Source organism: Melanerpes formicivorus, unplaced genomic scaffold, assembly GCF_026170545.1.
Source record: "Melanerpes formicivorus ecotype bairdi unplaced genomic scaffold, bMelFor1.0.p_v2 SCAF_3052, whole genome shotgun sequence".
In the NCBI taxonomy this organism is placed as follows: Eukaryota; Metazoa; Chordata; class Aves; order Piciformes; family Picidae; genus Melanerpes; species Melanerpes formicivorus.
Window position 1 is genome coordinate 1 of NW_027145403.1, and position 14,823 is coordinate 14,823.

General features: G+C 66.4%; 1 protein-coding gene across 1 annotated transcript; it reads right to left on the reverse strand.

Moving 5' to 3' along the window:
* Positions 1–895: 895 nt before the first annotated feature.
* LOC137440469 (cyclin-dependent kinase 4-like) lies at positions 896–12,953 on the reverse strand (the record flags this gene model as incomplete). The annotated part of the gene is given in 5 exon segments (XM_068136720.1): positions 896–975; positions 977–1,006; positions 7,897–8,064; positions 8,161–8,296; positions 12,241–12,953. Coding segments are annotated over 5 exon segments (632 nt in total), but the record flags the coding sequence as incomplete, so codon positions are not given.
* Positions 12,954–14,823: the final 1,870 nt, after the last annotated feature.

Sequence of the window (14,823 nt, forward strand, 5' to 3'; positions counted from 1 at the left end):
CAGCCCTGTCCCTGTCCCCAACCCTGCCCCAAGCTGTCCCCAACCCTGCCCCCAGCTCTGTCCCTGCCCCTGCCTCCAGCCCTGTCCCTGTCCCTGTCCCCAGCTCTCCCCCACCCCTGTGCCCTGTCCCCCCATATCCCCCTGCCTCTGTCCCTTGTGCCCTGTCGCCAGCCCTGCCCCCAGCCCTGTCCCCATCCCTGTCCCCATCCCTGTCCCCAGCTCTCCCCAGCCCTGTCCCCTGTCCCCGCCCCTGTCCCCCTGTGCCATATCCCCGGCCCTGCCCCCAGCCCTGTCCCTGTCGCTGTCCCCAGCCCTGTCCCCCTCCGTGCTACTCTGGCCACCCATGGAGCCCTGTCCCCATCCCCTGCCTCTGTCCCTTGTGCCCTGTCCTCTGTCCTGTCCCCATCCCTGTCCCCAGCCCTGTCCCTGTCCCCTGTCCCCAGCCCTGTCCTCACCTGTCCCCAACCCTCTCCCTGCCCTGCCCCCTGTCCCTATCCCTGTCCCCAGCCCTGTCCCTGTCCTTTGTCCCCAGCCCTGCCCCCAGGCCTGTCCCTGTCCCTGTCCCTGTGCCCTGTGCCATATCACTATCCCTGTCCCTGTCCCCATCCCTGTCCCTGCCCCCTGTGCCATGTCCCCTGTCCCCAGCTGTCCCCAGCCCTGTCCCTGCCCCCAGCCCTGTCCCTGTCCCCTCTGTCCCCTCTCCCTGTCCCCAGCCCTGTCCCTGTCCCCAACCCTGTCCCTGCCCTGCCCCCTGTCCCTATCCCTGTCCCCAACCCTGTCCCTGCCCTGCCCCCTGTCCCTATCCCTGTCCCCAGCCATCCCCAGCCCTGTCCCTGTGCCCTGTCCCCAGCCCTGTCGCTGTCCCCAGCCCCGTCCCGGTCCCCGCCGAGCTCACTTCCTGCGGTACATCTCAGCGAAGATGCAGCCAACGCTCCAGAGGTCCACGGGGGAGGCATAGGAGGCCTGCAGCAGCACCATCCGGCGCCCGGTACCACAGCGTCACCACCTGCGCGGTGCCAGCCTCAGCCTGGGCACGGCCCGGGCACACCCCCGGGGCACGGCTCAGCTGCGCACGATCCGGCCATCCCCCGGGGCCACCCTCGATGGGCACAGCCTGGGCATCCCCCGGGGCACAGCCTGGGCACCCCCCCCGGGCCACTCTCGATGGGCACAGCCTGGGCATCCCCTATGGCACAGCCTGGGCACCCCTCCGCACCACCCTCGATGGGCACAGCCTGGGCACCCCCCAAGGTACAGCCTGGGCAACCCCCGAGGCCACCCTCGATGGGCACAGCCTGGGCACCCCCCATGGCACAGCCTGGGCACCCCCCCCGAGGCCACCCTCGATGGGCACAGCCTGGGCATCCCCCAGGGCACAGCCTGGGCACCCCCCCGGGGCCGCCCTCGATGGGCACAGCCTGGGCATCCCCTATGGCACAGCCTGGGCACCCCCCCGGGCCACCCTCGATGAGCACAGCCTGGGCACCTCCCCAGGCCACCCTCGATGGGCACAGCCTGGGCATCCCCTATGGCACAGCCTGGGCACCCCTCCATGGCACAGCCTGGGCATCCCCCGGGGCACAGCCTGGGCACCCCCCCCGAGGCCACCCTCGATGGGCACAGCCTGGGCATCCCCTGGGGCACAGCCTGGGCACCCCCCGTGGTACAGCCTGGGCATCCCCTGGGGCACAGCCTGGGCAACCCCCCAGGGATGACTCAGCTGGCTACAGCCTGGGCACAGCCTGGGCACCCCCCAGGCCACCCTCGATGGGCACAGCCTGGGCATCCCCCCAGGGATGACTCAGCTGGCTACAGCCTGGGCACAGCCTGGGCACCCCCCAGGCCACCCTCGATGGGCACAGCCTGGGCATCCCCCCAGGGATGACTCAGCTGGCTACAGCCTGGGCACAGCCTGGGCACCCCCCAGGCCACCCTCGATGGGCACAGCCTGGGCATCCCCCCAGGGATGACTCAGCTGGCTACAGCCTGGGCACAGCCTGGGCACCCCCCAGGCCACCCTCGATGGGCACAGCCTGGGCATCCCCCAGGGCACAGCCTGGGCACCCCCCATGGTACACCTGGGCACCCCCCATGGCACAGCCTGGGCACCCCCCATGGTACACCTGGGCACCACCCGGGGATGGCTCAGCTGGCTACAGCCTGGGCACACACTGGGCACCCCCAGGGCATGGCCCAGCTGGGCACAGCCTGAGCACCTCCATGGCACACACTGGGCACCCCCATGGCACACACTGGGCACCCCCAGGGCACGGCTCAGCTGGGCACAGCCTGGGCACCCCCTGAGGCCACCAGCTGAGCCCCAGGGCCACCCAGAGCTGTGGGCACCAGCTGAGCCCAGCTGGGACCTGCGGCTCCTGGCCACCAGCCCATGGCCACCAAGCCCTGTGGCCACCCAGACCTACACCTGAGCCCCACAGCTGCTTCTGCTCCAGCCCCACAGCTCCTTGGGCTCATGGCCACCAACCCCTGGCCACCAAGACTTGAGATCAACTAGACCCAGGTCTGCCTTCCTGAGCCCCACAGCTCCTTGACCTCAGGGCCACCTAGGCCTAGACCTGAGCCCCACAGCTCCTTAGGCTCAGGGCCACCAAGCCCTGTGGTCATCTTGATCTCAGCCTAGTTCAGACCCACAGTTCCTTGGGCTCATGGCCACCAACCTCTGGCCACCAAGCCCTGTGGCCGCCCAGACCTAGACCTGAGCCCCACAGCTCCTTGTGCTCCAGACCCACAGCTCCTTGGGCTCATGGCCACCACTCCATGGCCACCAAGCCCTGAGACCATCTAGACCTAGACCTGAGCCCCACAGCTGCTTCTGCTCCAGCCCCACAGCTCCTTGGGCTCATGGCCACCAACCTATGGCCACCAAGCCCTGTGGCCCCCCAGACCTAGACCTGACCCCACAGCTGCTTCTGCTCCAGACCCACAGCTCCTTGGGCTCATGGCCACCAAGACTTGAGACCAGCTAGACCCAGATCTGCCTCCCTGAGCCCCACAGCTCCTTGGGCTCATGGCCACCAACCCATGGCCACCAAGGCCTGTGGCCACCCAGCCCTAGACCTGAGCCCCACAGCTGCTTCTGCTCCAGCCCCACAGCTCCTTGGGCTCATGGCCACCACGACCTGTGGCCACCTAGATCTCAGCCTAGCTCAGACCCACAGCTCCTTGACCTCAGGACCACCTAGGCCTAGACCTGAGCCCCACAGCTCCTTCTGCTCCAGACCCACAGCTCCTTGGGCTCATGGCCACCATGACTTGAGACCAACTAGACCCAGATCTGCCTCCCTGAGCCCCACAGCTCCTTGGGCTCATGGCCACCAAGCCCTGTGGCCACTTAGATCTCAGCCTAGTTCAGACCCACAGCTCCTCTACCTCAGGGCCACCTAGACCTAAACCTGGGCCCCACAGCTGCTTCTGCTCCAGACCCAGAGCTCCTTGACCTCAGGGCTACCAACCTATGGCCACCAAGCCCTGTGGCCACCCAGACCTAGACCTGAGCCCCACAGCTCCTTGGGCTCATGGCCACCACGACCTGTGGCAACTTAGATCTCAGCCTAGTTCAGACCCACAGCTCCTTGACCTCAGGGCCACCTAGACCTAGACCTGAGCCCCACAGCTCCTTGGGCTCATGGCCACCAACCCATGGCCACCAACCCCTGTGGCCACCCAGACCTAGACCTGAGCCCCACAGCTGCTTCTGATCCAGCCCCACAGCTCCTTGGGCTCATGGCCACCACTCCATGGCCACCAAGACCTGAGACCACTCAGACCTAGACCTGAGCCCCACAGCTCCTTCTGCTCCAGCCCCACAGCTCCTTGACCTCATGGCCACCAACCTCTGGCCACCAAGCCCTGTGGCCACCCAGCCCCAGACCTGAGCCCCACAGCTCCTTGGGCTCATGGCCACCATGACCTGTGGCCACTTAGATCTCAGCCTAGTTCAGACCCACAGCTCCTTGACCTCAGGGCTACCAACCCATGGCCACCAAGTCCTGAGACCATCTAGACCTAGACCTGAGCCCCACAGCTCCTTGTGCTCCAGATCCACAGCTCCTTGGGCTCATGGCCACCAACCCATGGCCACCAAGCCCTGAGACCAGCTAGACCCAGATCTGCTTCCCTGAGCCCCACAGCTCCTTGGGCTCATGGCCACCAAGCCCTGTGGCCACTTAGATCTCAGCCTAGTTCAGACCCACAGCTCCTAGACTTCAGGGCCACCTAGGCCTAGACCTGAGCCCCACAGCTCCTTGTGCTCCAGCCCCACAGCTCCTTGGGCTCATGGCCACCACTCCATGGCCACCAAGACCTGAGACCATCTAGACCTAGACCTGGGCTCCACTGCTCCTTCTGCTGCAGCCCCACAGCTCCTTGACCTCATGGCCACCAACCCATGGCCACCAAGCCCTGTGGCCATCCAGACCTACACCTGAGCCCCACAGCTGCTTCTGCTCCAGCCCCACAGCTCCTTGACCTCAGGGCCACCTAGACCTAAACCTGGGCCCCACAGCTCCTTGGGCTCAAGGCCACCAAGCCCTGAGACCAGCTGGACCCAGATCTGCCTCCCTGAGGCCCACAGCTCCTTGGGCTCATGGCCACCAAGCCCTGTGGCCACTTAGATCTCAGCCTAGTTCAGACCCACAGCTCCTTGACCTCAGGGCCACCTAGGCCTAGACCTGAGCCCCACAGCTCCTTCTGCTCCAGACCCACAGCTCCTTGACCTCAGGGCTACCACTCCATGGCCACCAAGCCCTGTGGCCACCCAGACCTAGACCTGAGCCCCACAGCTCCTTGACCTCATGGCCACCAACCCATGGCCACCAAGCCCTGTGGCCACCCAGACCTAGACGTGAGCCCCACAGCTGCTTCTGCTCCAGACCCACAGCTCCTTGGGCTCATGGCCACCACGACCTGTGGCCAACTAGACCTAGACCTGGGCCCCACAGCTCCTTCTGCTTCAGACCCACAGCTCCTTGGGCTCATGGCCACCAACCAATGGCCACCAAGACCTGTGGCCACCTAGACCTCAACCCTTGACCTCATGGCCACCAACCCATGGCCACCAAGCCCTGTGGCGACCAGGACCTAGACCTGAGCCCCACAGCTCCTTGGGCTCATGGCCACCAAACCCTGAGACCACCTAGACCCAGGTCTGCCTCCCTGAGCCCCACAGTTCCTTGGGCTCATGGCCACCAACCCATGGCCACCAACCCCTGTGCCCACTTAGATCTCAGCCTAGTTCAGACCCACAGCTCCTTGACCTCACGGCCACCACCCCTGGGCCACCCCAAGCTGCGCCACCGCACCGCAGCCCTCCCCCTCCCTCCTCCACCCCCCCCAACCGCCCCCAACCCCCTCCCCACCCCCTCCCCAGCACCCACCACGGGGGTCAGCGCCATCTGGCAGCTGTAGATGCGCGCCAGGCCGAAGTCTGCCAGCTTGACCTGGCCGCCGCCGGTCACCAGGATGTTCTCCGGCTTCAGGTTGCGGTGGGCAATGCAGTTGGCCACCCAGCCCCAGACCTGAGCCCCACAGCTGCTTCTGCTCCAGCCCCACAGCTCCTTGGGCTCATGGCCACCAACCAATGGCCACCAAGCCCTGTGGCCACCCAGCCCTAGACCTGAGCCCCACAGCTCCTTGGGCTCACAGCCACCAAACCCATGGCCACCAAGCCCTGCGACCAGCTGGACCCAGATCTGCCTCCCTGAGCCCCACAGCTCCTTGGGCTCATGGCCACCAAGCCCTGTGGCCACTTAGATCTCAGCCTAGTTCAGACCCACAGCTCCTTGACCTCACGGCCACCTAGGCCTAGACCTGGGCCCCACAGCTGCTTCTGCTCCAGCCCCACAGCTCCTTGGGCTCATGGCCACCAACCCCTGGCCACCAACCCCTGTGGCCACCCAGACCTAGACCTGAGCCCCACAGCTGCTTCTGCTCCAGCCCCACAGCTCCTTGGGCTCATGGCCACCACGACCTGTGGCCAACTAGACCTAGACCTGGGCCCCACAGCTCCTTCTGCTTCAGACCCACAGCTCCTTGGGCTCATGGCCACCAAGACTTGAGACCAGCTAGACCCAGATCTGCCTCCCTGAGCCCCACAGCTCCTTGGGCTCATAGCCACCAAGCCCTGTGGCGACCAGGACCTAGACCTGAGCCCCACAGCATCTTGGGCTCATGGCCACCAAAACCATGGCCACCAAGCCCTGAGACCACCTAGACCCAGATCTGCCTCCCTGAGCCCCACAGCTCCTTGAGCTCAGGGCCACCTAGACCTAAACCTGGGCCCCACAGCTCCTTCGGCTCATGGCCACCAAGCCCTGTGGCCACCTAGACCTAGACCTGAGCCCCACAGCTGCTTCTGCTCCAGACCCACAGCTCCTTGGGCTCATGGCCACCAAGACTTGAGACCAGCTAGACCCAGATCTGCCTCCCTGAGCCCCACAGCTCCTTGGGCTCATGGCCACCAACCAATGGCCACCAAGACCTGTGGCCACCTAGACCTCAACCCTTGACCTCATGGCCACCAACCCATGGCCACCAAGACCTGTGGCCACCCAGCCCTAGACCTGAGCCCCACAGCTCCTTGGGCTCATGGCCACCCAAACCATGGCCACCAAGCCCTGAGACCACCTAGACCCAGATCTGCCTCCCTGGGCCCCACAGCTCCTTGAGCTCTTGGCCACCAACCCCTGTGGCCACCTTGATCTCAGCCTAGTTCAGCCCCACAGCTCCTTGACCTCAGGGCCACCTGGGCCTAGACCTGAGCCCCACAGCTCCTTCTGCTCCAGACCCACAGTTCCTTGAGGTCATGGCCACCAACACTTGAGACCAACTAGACCCAGATCTGCCTCCCTGAGCCCCACAGCTCCTTGACCTCACGGCCACCCCAAGCTGCGCCACCGCACCGCAGCCCTCCCCCTCCCTCCTCCACCCCCCCAACCGCCCCCAACCCCCTCCCCAGCCCCCTCCCCAGCACCCACCACGGGGGTCAGCGCCATCTGGCAGCTGTAGATGCGCGCCAGGCCGAAGTCTGCCAGCTTGACCTGGCCGCCGCCGGTCACCAGGATGTTCTCCGGCTTCAGGTCGCGGTGGGCGATGCAGTTGGCCACCCAGCCCCAGACCTGACCCCACAGCTGCTTCTGCTCCAGCCCCACAGCTCCTTGGGCTCATGGCCACCAACCTCTGGCCACCAAGCCCTGTGGCCACCCAGACCTAGACCTGAGCCCCACAGCTGCTTCTGCTCCAGCCCCACAGCTCCTTGGGCTCATGGCCACCAACCCATGGCCACCAAGCCCTGTGGCCACCCAGCCCCAGACCTGAGCCCCACAGCTGCTTCTGCTCCAGCCCCACAGCTCCTTGGGCTCATGGCCTCCAACCCATGGCCACCAAGCCCTGTGGCCACCTAGACCTGAGCCCCACAGCTGCTTCTGCTCCAGCCCCACAGCTCCTTGGGCTCATGGCAACCAACCCATGTAGCGACTTAGATCTCAGCCTAGTTCAGACCCACAGCTCCTTGACCTCAGGACCACCTAGGCCTAGACCTGAGCCCCACAGCTCCTTAGGCTCATGGCCACCAAGCCCTGTGGTCATCTTGATCTCAGCCTAGTTCAGACCCACAGCTCCTTGACCTCAGGGCCACCTAGGCCTAGACCTGAGCCCCACAGCTCCTTGTGCTCCAGACCCACAGCTCCTTGGGCTCATGGCCACCAACCCCTGTGGCCACTTAGATCTCAGCCTAGTTCAGACCCACAGCTCCTTGACCTCACGGCCGCCACCCCTGGGCCACCCCAAGCCGCGCCACCGCACCGCAGCCCTCCCCCTCCCTCCTCCACCCCCCCAACCGCCCCCAACCCCCTCCCCAGCCCCCTCCCCAGCACCCACCACGGGGGTCAGCGCCATCTGGCAGCTGTAGATGCGCGCCAGGCCGAAGTCTGCCAGCTTGACCTGGCCGCCGCCGGTCACCAGGATGTTCTCCGGCTTCAGGTCGCGGTGCACGATGCAGTTGGAGTGCAGGAAGTCCAAGCCCCGCAGGAACTGCCGCATCAGGTCCTGAGGTGGAGGGGGGGCACAGAGCCCTGGCATCAGCGGGGGGAGCACCTCCCCACCCCCCCATCCCCCCACCCCAACCCACTCCTCTGTGCCCACCTTGATGGTGTCGAGGGGCAGGCCTGGGGCTGGAGCCTTCTCCAGGTAGGTTTTGAGGTCCTGCTCCACGTGCTCGAAGACCAAAGTGACCTTGGTCTCGCGCTCGGCGCGGGCGGAGGCGCAGACGTCCATCAGGCTGGGGGCAAGGGGGCAAGGGGGCGAGGGGGCAGGGGGAGAGGGGTGAGGAGGGAGGTGACACAGCCCCCAGACACACAGTGAGGCTTCCTCACCCCCCCCCCAGCCTGGCTGGCACATGGGTGCCCAGCTCCTGCCCACGGAGCGAAGGGTCAGGGGGTGGTGGTAAGAGGCAGGAGGTGGCACCTGGGCACCCAACCCATGGATGTGGGGCAGGGTCAGGAGGTGATGCCAAGGGGCAGGAGGTGATGGCAAGAGGCAGGAGGTGATGGCAAGAGGGAGGAGGTGATGCCAAGAGGCAGGAGGTGGCACCTGGGCACCCAGCCCATGGATGTGTGTCAGGGTCAGGAGGTGATGCCAAGAGGCAGGAGGTGGCACCTGGGCACCCAACCCATGGCTGTGGGGCAGGGTCAGGAGGTGATGCCAAGAGGCAGGAGGTGGCACCTGGGCACCCAACCCATGGCTGTGTGGCACTCAGAGGGTGATGCCAAGAGGCAGCAGTTGGCACTGGGCACCCAACCCATGGCTCAAGGGCAGGGTCAGGAGGTGATGCCAAGGGGCAGGAGGTGGCAGCTGGGCACCCAACCCATGGCTGTGGGGCAGGGTCAGGAGGTGATGCCAAGGGGAAGGAGGTGATGCCAAGAGGCAGAAGGTGGCACCTGGGCACCCAACTCATGGCTCAAGTGCAGGGTCAGGAGGTGATGCCAAGAGGCAGGAGTGGCACCTGGGCACCAAACCCATGGCTCAAGTGCAGGGTCAGGAGGTGATGCCAAGAGGCAGGAGGTGGCACCTGGGCACCCAACCCATGGCTGTGGGGCAGGGTCAGGAGGTGATGCCAAGAGGCAGGAGGTGGCACCTGGGCACCCAACCCATGGCTGTGGGGCAGGGTCAGGAGGTGATGCCAAGGGGAAGGAGGTGATGCCAAGAGGCAGGAGCTGGCACCTGGGCACCCAACCCATGGCTCAAGGGCAGGGTCAGGAGGTGATGCCAAGGGGCAGGAGGTGGCACCTGGGCACCCAACCCATGGCTCAAGGGCAGGATCAGGAGGTGATGCCAAGAGGCAGGAGGTGGCACCTGGGCACCCAACCCATGGCTGTGGGGCAGGGTCAGGAGGTGATGCCAAGGGGAAGGAGGTGATGCCAAGAGGCAGAAGGTGGCACCTGGGCACCCAACTCATGGCTCAAGTGCAGGGTCAGGAGGTGATGCCAAGAGGCAGGAGTGGCACCTGGGCACCAAACCCATGGCTCAAGTGCAGGGTCAGGAGGTGATGCCAAGAGGCAGGAGTGGCACCTGGGCACCCAACCCATGGCTCAAGGGCAGGGTCAGGAGGTGATGCCAAGAGGCAGGAGGTGGCACCTGGGCACCCAACCCATGGCTGTGTGGCACTCAGAGGGGGATGCCAAGAGGCAGGAGGTGGCACCTGGGCACCCAACCCATGGCTGTGGGGCAGGGTCAGGAGGTGATGCCAAGAGGCAGGAGGTGGCACCTGGGCACCCAACCCATGGCTGTGGGGCAGGGTCAGGAGGTGATGCCAAGGGGAAGGAGGTGATGCCAAGAGGCAGGAGCTGGCACCTGGGCACCCAACCCATGGCTCAAGGGCAGGGTCAGGAGGTGATGCCAAGGGGCAGGAGGTGGCACCTGGGCACCCAACCCATGGCTCAAGGGCAGGATCAGGAGGTGATGCCAAGAGGCAGGAGGTGGCACCTGGGCACCCAACCCATGGCTCAAGGGCAGGGTCAGGAGGTGATGCCAAGAGGCAGGAGGTGATGCCAAGAGGGAGGAGGTGATGCCAAGAGGCAGGAGGTGGCACCTGGGCACCCAACCCATGGCTGAAGGGCAGGGACAGGAGGTGATGTCAAGAGGCAGGAGCTGGCACCTGGGCACCCAACCCATGGCTGTGGGGCAGGGTCAGGAGGTGATGCCAAGAGGCAGGAGGAGGCACCTGGGCACCCAACCCATGGCTGTGTGGCAGTCAGAGCGGGATGCCAAGAGGCAGAAGGTGGCACTGGGCACCCAACCCATGGCTCAAGGGCAGGGTCAGGAGGTGATGCCAAGGGGAAGGAGGTGATGCCAAGAGGCAGGAGCTGGCACCTGGGCACCCAACCCATGGCTCAAGGGCAGGGTCAGGAGGTGATGCCAAGGGGCAGGAGGTGGCACTGGGCACCCAACCCATGGCTCAAGGGCAGGATCAGGAGGTGATGCCAAGAGGCAGAAGGTGGCACTGGGCACCCAACCCATGGCTCAAGGGCAGGGTCAGGAGGTGATGCCAAGGGGAAGGAGGTGATGCCAAGAGGCAGGAGCTGGCACCTGGGCACCCAACCCATGGCTCAAGGGCAGGGTCAGGAGGTGATGCCAAGGGGCAGGAGGTGGCACCTGGGCACCCAACCCATGGCTGTGTGGCACTCAGAGGGTGATGCCAAGAGGCAGGAGCTGGCACCTGGGCACCCAACCCATGGCTGTGGAGCAGGGTCAGGAGGTGATGCCAAGGGGCAGGAGGTGGCACCTGGGCACCCAACCCATGGCTGTGGAGCAGGATCAGGAGGTGATGCCAAGAGGCAGGAGGTGGCACCTGGGCACCAAACCCATGGCTCTAGAGGAGGGTCAGGAGGTGATGCCAAGAGGCAGGAGGTGGCACCTGGGCACCCAACCCATGGCTCAAGGGCAGGGTCAGGAGGTGATGGCAAGAGGCAGGAGGTGATGGCAAGAGGGAGGAGGTGATGCCAAGAGGCAGAGGTGGCACCTGGGCACCCAACCCATGGCTGTGGGGCAGGGTCAGGAGGTGATGCCAAGAGGCAGGAGCTGGCACCTGAGCACCCAACCTATGGCTGCATGGCAGAGGGTGATGCCAAGAGGCAGGAGGTGGCACCTGGGCACCCAACCCATGGCTGTGTGGAACTCAGAGGGTGATGCCAAGAGGCAGGAGGTGGCACCTGGGCACCAAACTCATGGCTGTGGGGCAGGGTCAGGAGGTGATGCCAAGAGGCAGGAGGAGGCACCTGGGCACCCAACCCATGGCTGTGTGGCAGTCAGAGCGGGATGCCAAGAGGCAGGAGCTGGCACCTGGGCACCCAACCCATGGCTGTGTGGAACTCAGAGGGTGATGCCAAGAGGCAGGAGGTGGCACCTGGGCACCCAAGGCTCTCCTGCAGCCCAGGAGCCTCTCCCTCCCCTCCCCACCCCCTAGGGTGGGTGCCCAGGGCTCAGGGGCTGGCAGGAGTGGGTGGGCAGCGGGCAGGGGGCACAGTCCCCAGACACACAGTGAGGCTTCCTCACCCCCCCAGCCAGGCTGGCACATGGGTGCCCAGCTCCTGCCCAGGGAGTGAAGGGTCAGGAGGTGATGCCAAGGGGCAGGAGGTGGCACCTGGGCACCCAACCCATGGCTGGAGAGAAGGGTCAGGAGGTGATGCCAAGGGGCAGGAGCTGGCACCTGGGCACCCAACCCATGGCTGTGTGGCACTCAGAGGGTGATGCCAAGAGGCAGGAGGTGGCACCTGGGCACCAAACCCATGGCTCTAGAGGAGGGTCAGGAGGTGATGCCAAGAGGCAGGAAGTGATGCCAAGAGGCAGAAGATGATGTCAAGAGGCAGGAGCTGGCACCTGGGCACCCAACTCATGGCACTAGATCAGGGTCAGGAGGTGATGCCAAGGGGCAGGAGGTGGCACCTGGGCACCCAACCCATGGCTGTGTGGCACTCAGAGGGGGATGCCAAGAGGCAGGAGGTGGCACTGGGCACCCAACCCATGGCTCAAGGGCAGGGTCAGGAGGTGATGCCAAGAGACAGGAGGTGATGCCAAGAGGCAGCAGTTGGCACTGGGCACCCAAGGCTCTCCTGCAGCCCAGGAGCCTCTCCCTCCCCTCCCCGTGGCCCGGGGCGGGTGCCAGGCCCCAGGGGCCGGCAGGGGCAGGCCGGCAGCGGCCCGGGGGGCACCGGGGGTGGCACTCACCGGACGATGTTGGGGTGGTCGAAGTGCTGGAGGCGCTTGAGGAGGGCGACCTCGCGGATGGTGCTGAAGGGCAGCCCGTTGGCAGTGCCCAGCACCCGCACGCTCTTCAGCGCCACCAGCTGGCCGCTGCGCCGGCACCGCGCCTTGTACACCGTGCCGTAGGCGCCCACCCCGATCTCCGCCACCGGCTCGTACTGCGCCCGGCCCTCCTGCGCCATCCTGTGCCAGCCCCGGCGTCAGTGCCAGGCACGGGGTGGCACCCGGCAGCCGACACAGTGACCCCCGGGTGGCACCCAGGGACTGGCACCCAGCAGCTGACACAAGAACCCCCAGGTGGCACCCAGGGAGTGGCACCCAGCAGCCAACCCAATGACCCCCAGGTGGCACCCAGGGACTGGCACCCAGCAGCCAACCCAATGACCCCCAGGTGGCACCCAGGGAGTGGCACCCAGCAGCCAACCCAATGACCCCCAGGTGGCACCCAGGGACTGGCACCCAGCAGCCAACCCAATGACCCCCAGGTGGCACCCAGGGACTGGCACCCAGCAGCCAACCCAATGACCCCCAGGTGGCACCCAGGGACTGGCACCCAGCAGCCAACCCAATGACCACCAGGTGGCACCCAGGGACTGGCACCCAGCAACTGCCCACCAGTGCCCACCCAGGGACTGGCACCCAGCAAGCAACCCAATGACCCCCAGGTGGCACCCAGGGACTGGCACCCAGCAACCAACCCAATGACCCCCAGGTGGCACCCAGGGACTGACACCCAGCAACGAACCCAATGACCCCCAGGTGGCACCCAGGGACTGGCACCCAGCAACTGACCCAATGGCCCCCAGGTGGCACCCAGGGACTGGCACCCAGCAGCCAACACAGAGACCCCCAGGTGGCACCCAGGGACTGCCCATCAGTGCCCACCATGGACCTGGCACTCACCCAATGAGCCCCAGGTGGCACCCAGGGACTGGCACCTCCCAGCTGGCACCCAGCAGCCAAGCCAAAGGGTGGCAGCAGGAAGCTGGCAGCAGCCCCAACAGATCCCAGCTGGCACTCAGCACCCCCTGGCACTCAGCACCCCCCAGCCCTGGCACTCAGCACCCCCTGGCACTCAGCACCCCCAGCCCTTGGAACTCAGCACCCCCTGGTACTCAGCACCCCCTGGCACTCAGCACCCCCAGCCTTGGCATTCAGCACCCCCAGCCCCTGGCACTAAGCACCCTCAGCCCCTGGCACTCAGCACCCCCAGCCCTGGCACTCAGCACCACTGGCACTCAGCACTCCCTGGCACTCAGCACCCTCAGCCCCTGGCACTCAGCACCCCCTGGCACTCGGCACCCTCAGCCCTTGGCACTCAGCACCCCCTGGCACTCAGCACCCCCAGGCACTCAGCACCCCCTGGCACTCAGCACCCCCAGCCCTGGCACTCAGCACCCCCTGGCACTCAGCACCCCCAGCCCCAAGCACTCAGCACCCCCAGCCCCTGGCACTCAGCACCCCCAGCCCTGGCACTCAGCACCCCCTGGCACTCAGCACCCCCAGCCCCAAGCACTCAGCACCCCCAGCCCCTGGCACTCAGCACCCCCAGCCCAGGCACTCAGCACCCCCAGGCACTCAGCACCCTCAGCCCCTGGCACTCAGCACCCCCAGGCACTCAGCACCCCGAGCCCCTGGCACTCAGCACCCCCTGGCACTCAGCACCCCCAGCCCCAAGCACTCAGCACCCCCTGGCACTCAGCACCCCCAGCCCCAAGCACTCAGCACCCCCAGCCCCAAGCACTCAGCACCCCCAACCCTGGCACTCAGCACCCCCAGCCCTGGCACTCAGCACCCCCAACCCTGGCACTCAGCACCCCCTGGCACTCAGCACCCCCACCCTGGCACTCAGCACCCCCAACCCTGGCACTCAGCACCCCCTGGCACTCAGCACCCCCAACCCTGGCACTCAGCACCCCCAGCCCCAAGCACTCAGCACCCCCAGCCCCTGGCACTCAGCACCCCCAACCCTGGCACTCAGCACCCCCTGGCACTCAGCACCCCCAGCCCTGGCACTCAGCACCCTCTGGCACTCAGCACCCCCAGCCCCTGGCACTCAGCACCCCCAGCCCTGGCACTCAGCACCCCCAGCCCTTAGCACTCAGCACCCCCAGCCCCTGGCACTCAGCACCCCCAACCCTGGCACTCAGCACCCCCCAGCCCTTAGCACTCAGCACCCCCAGCCCCTGGCACTCAGCACCCTCTGGCACTCAGCACCCTCAGCCCCTGGCACTCAGCACCCCCTGGCACTCAGCACCCCCAGCCCAGGCACTCAGCACCCCCAGCCCCTGGCACTCAGCACCCCCAGCCCTGGCACTCAGCACCCTCAGCCCCTGGCACTCAGCACCCCCAGCCCCTGGCACTCAGCACCCCCAGCCCTGGCACTCAGCACCCCCTAGCACTCAGCACCCCCAGCCCCTAGCACTCAGCACCCCCAGCCCCTGGCACTCAGCACCCCCAGCCCTGGCACTCAGCACCCCCTAGCACTCAGCACCCCCAGCCCCTGGCACTCAGCACCCCCAGCCCTGGCACTCAGCACCCCCTAGC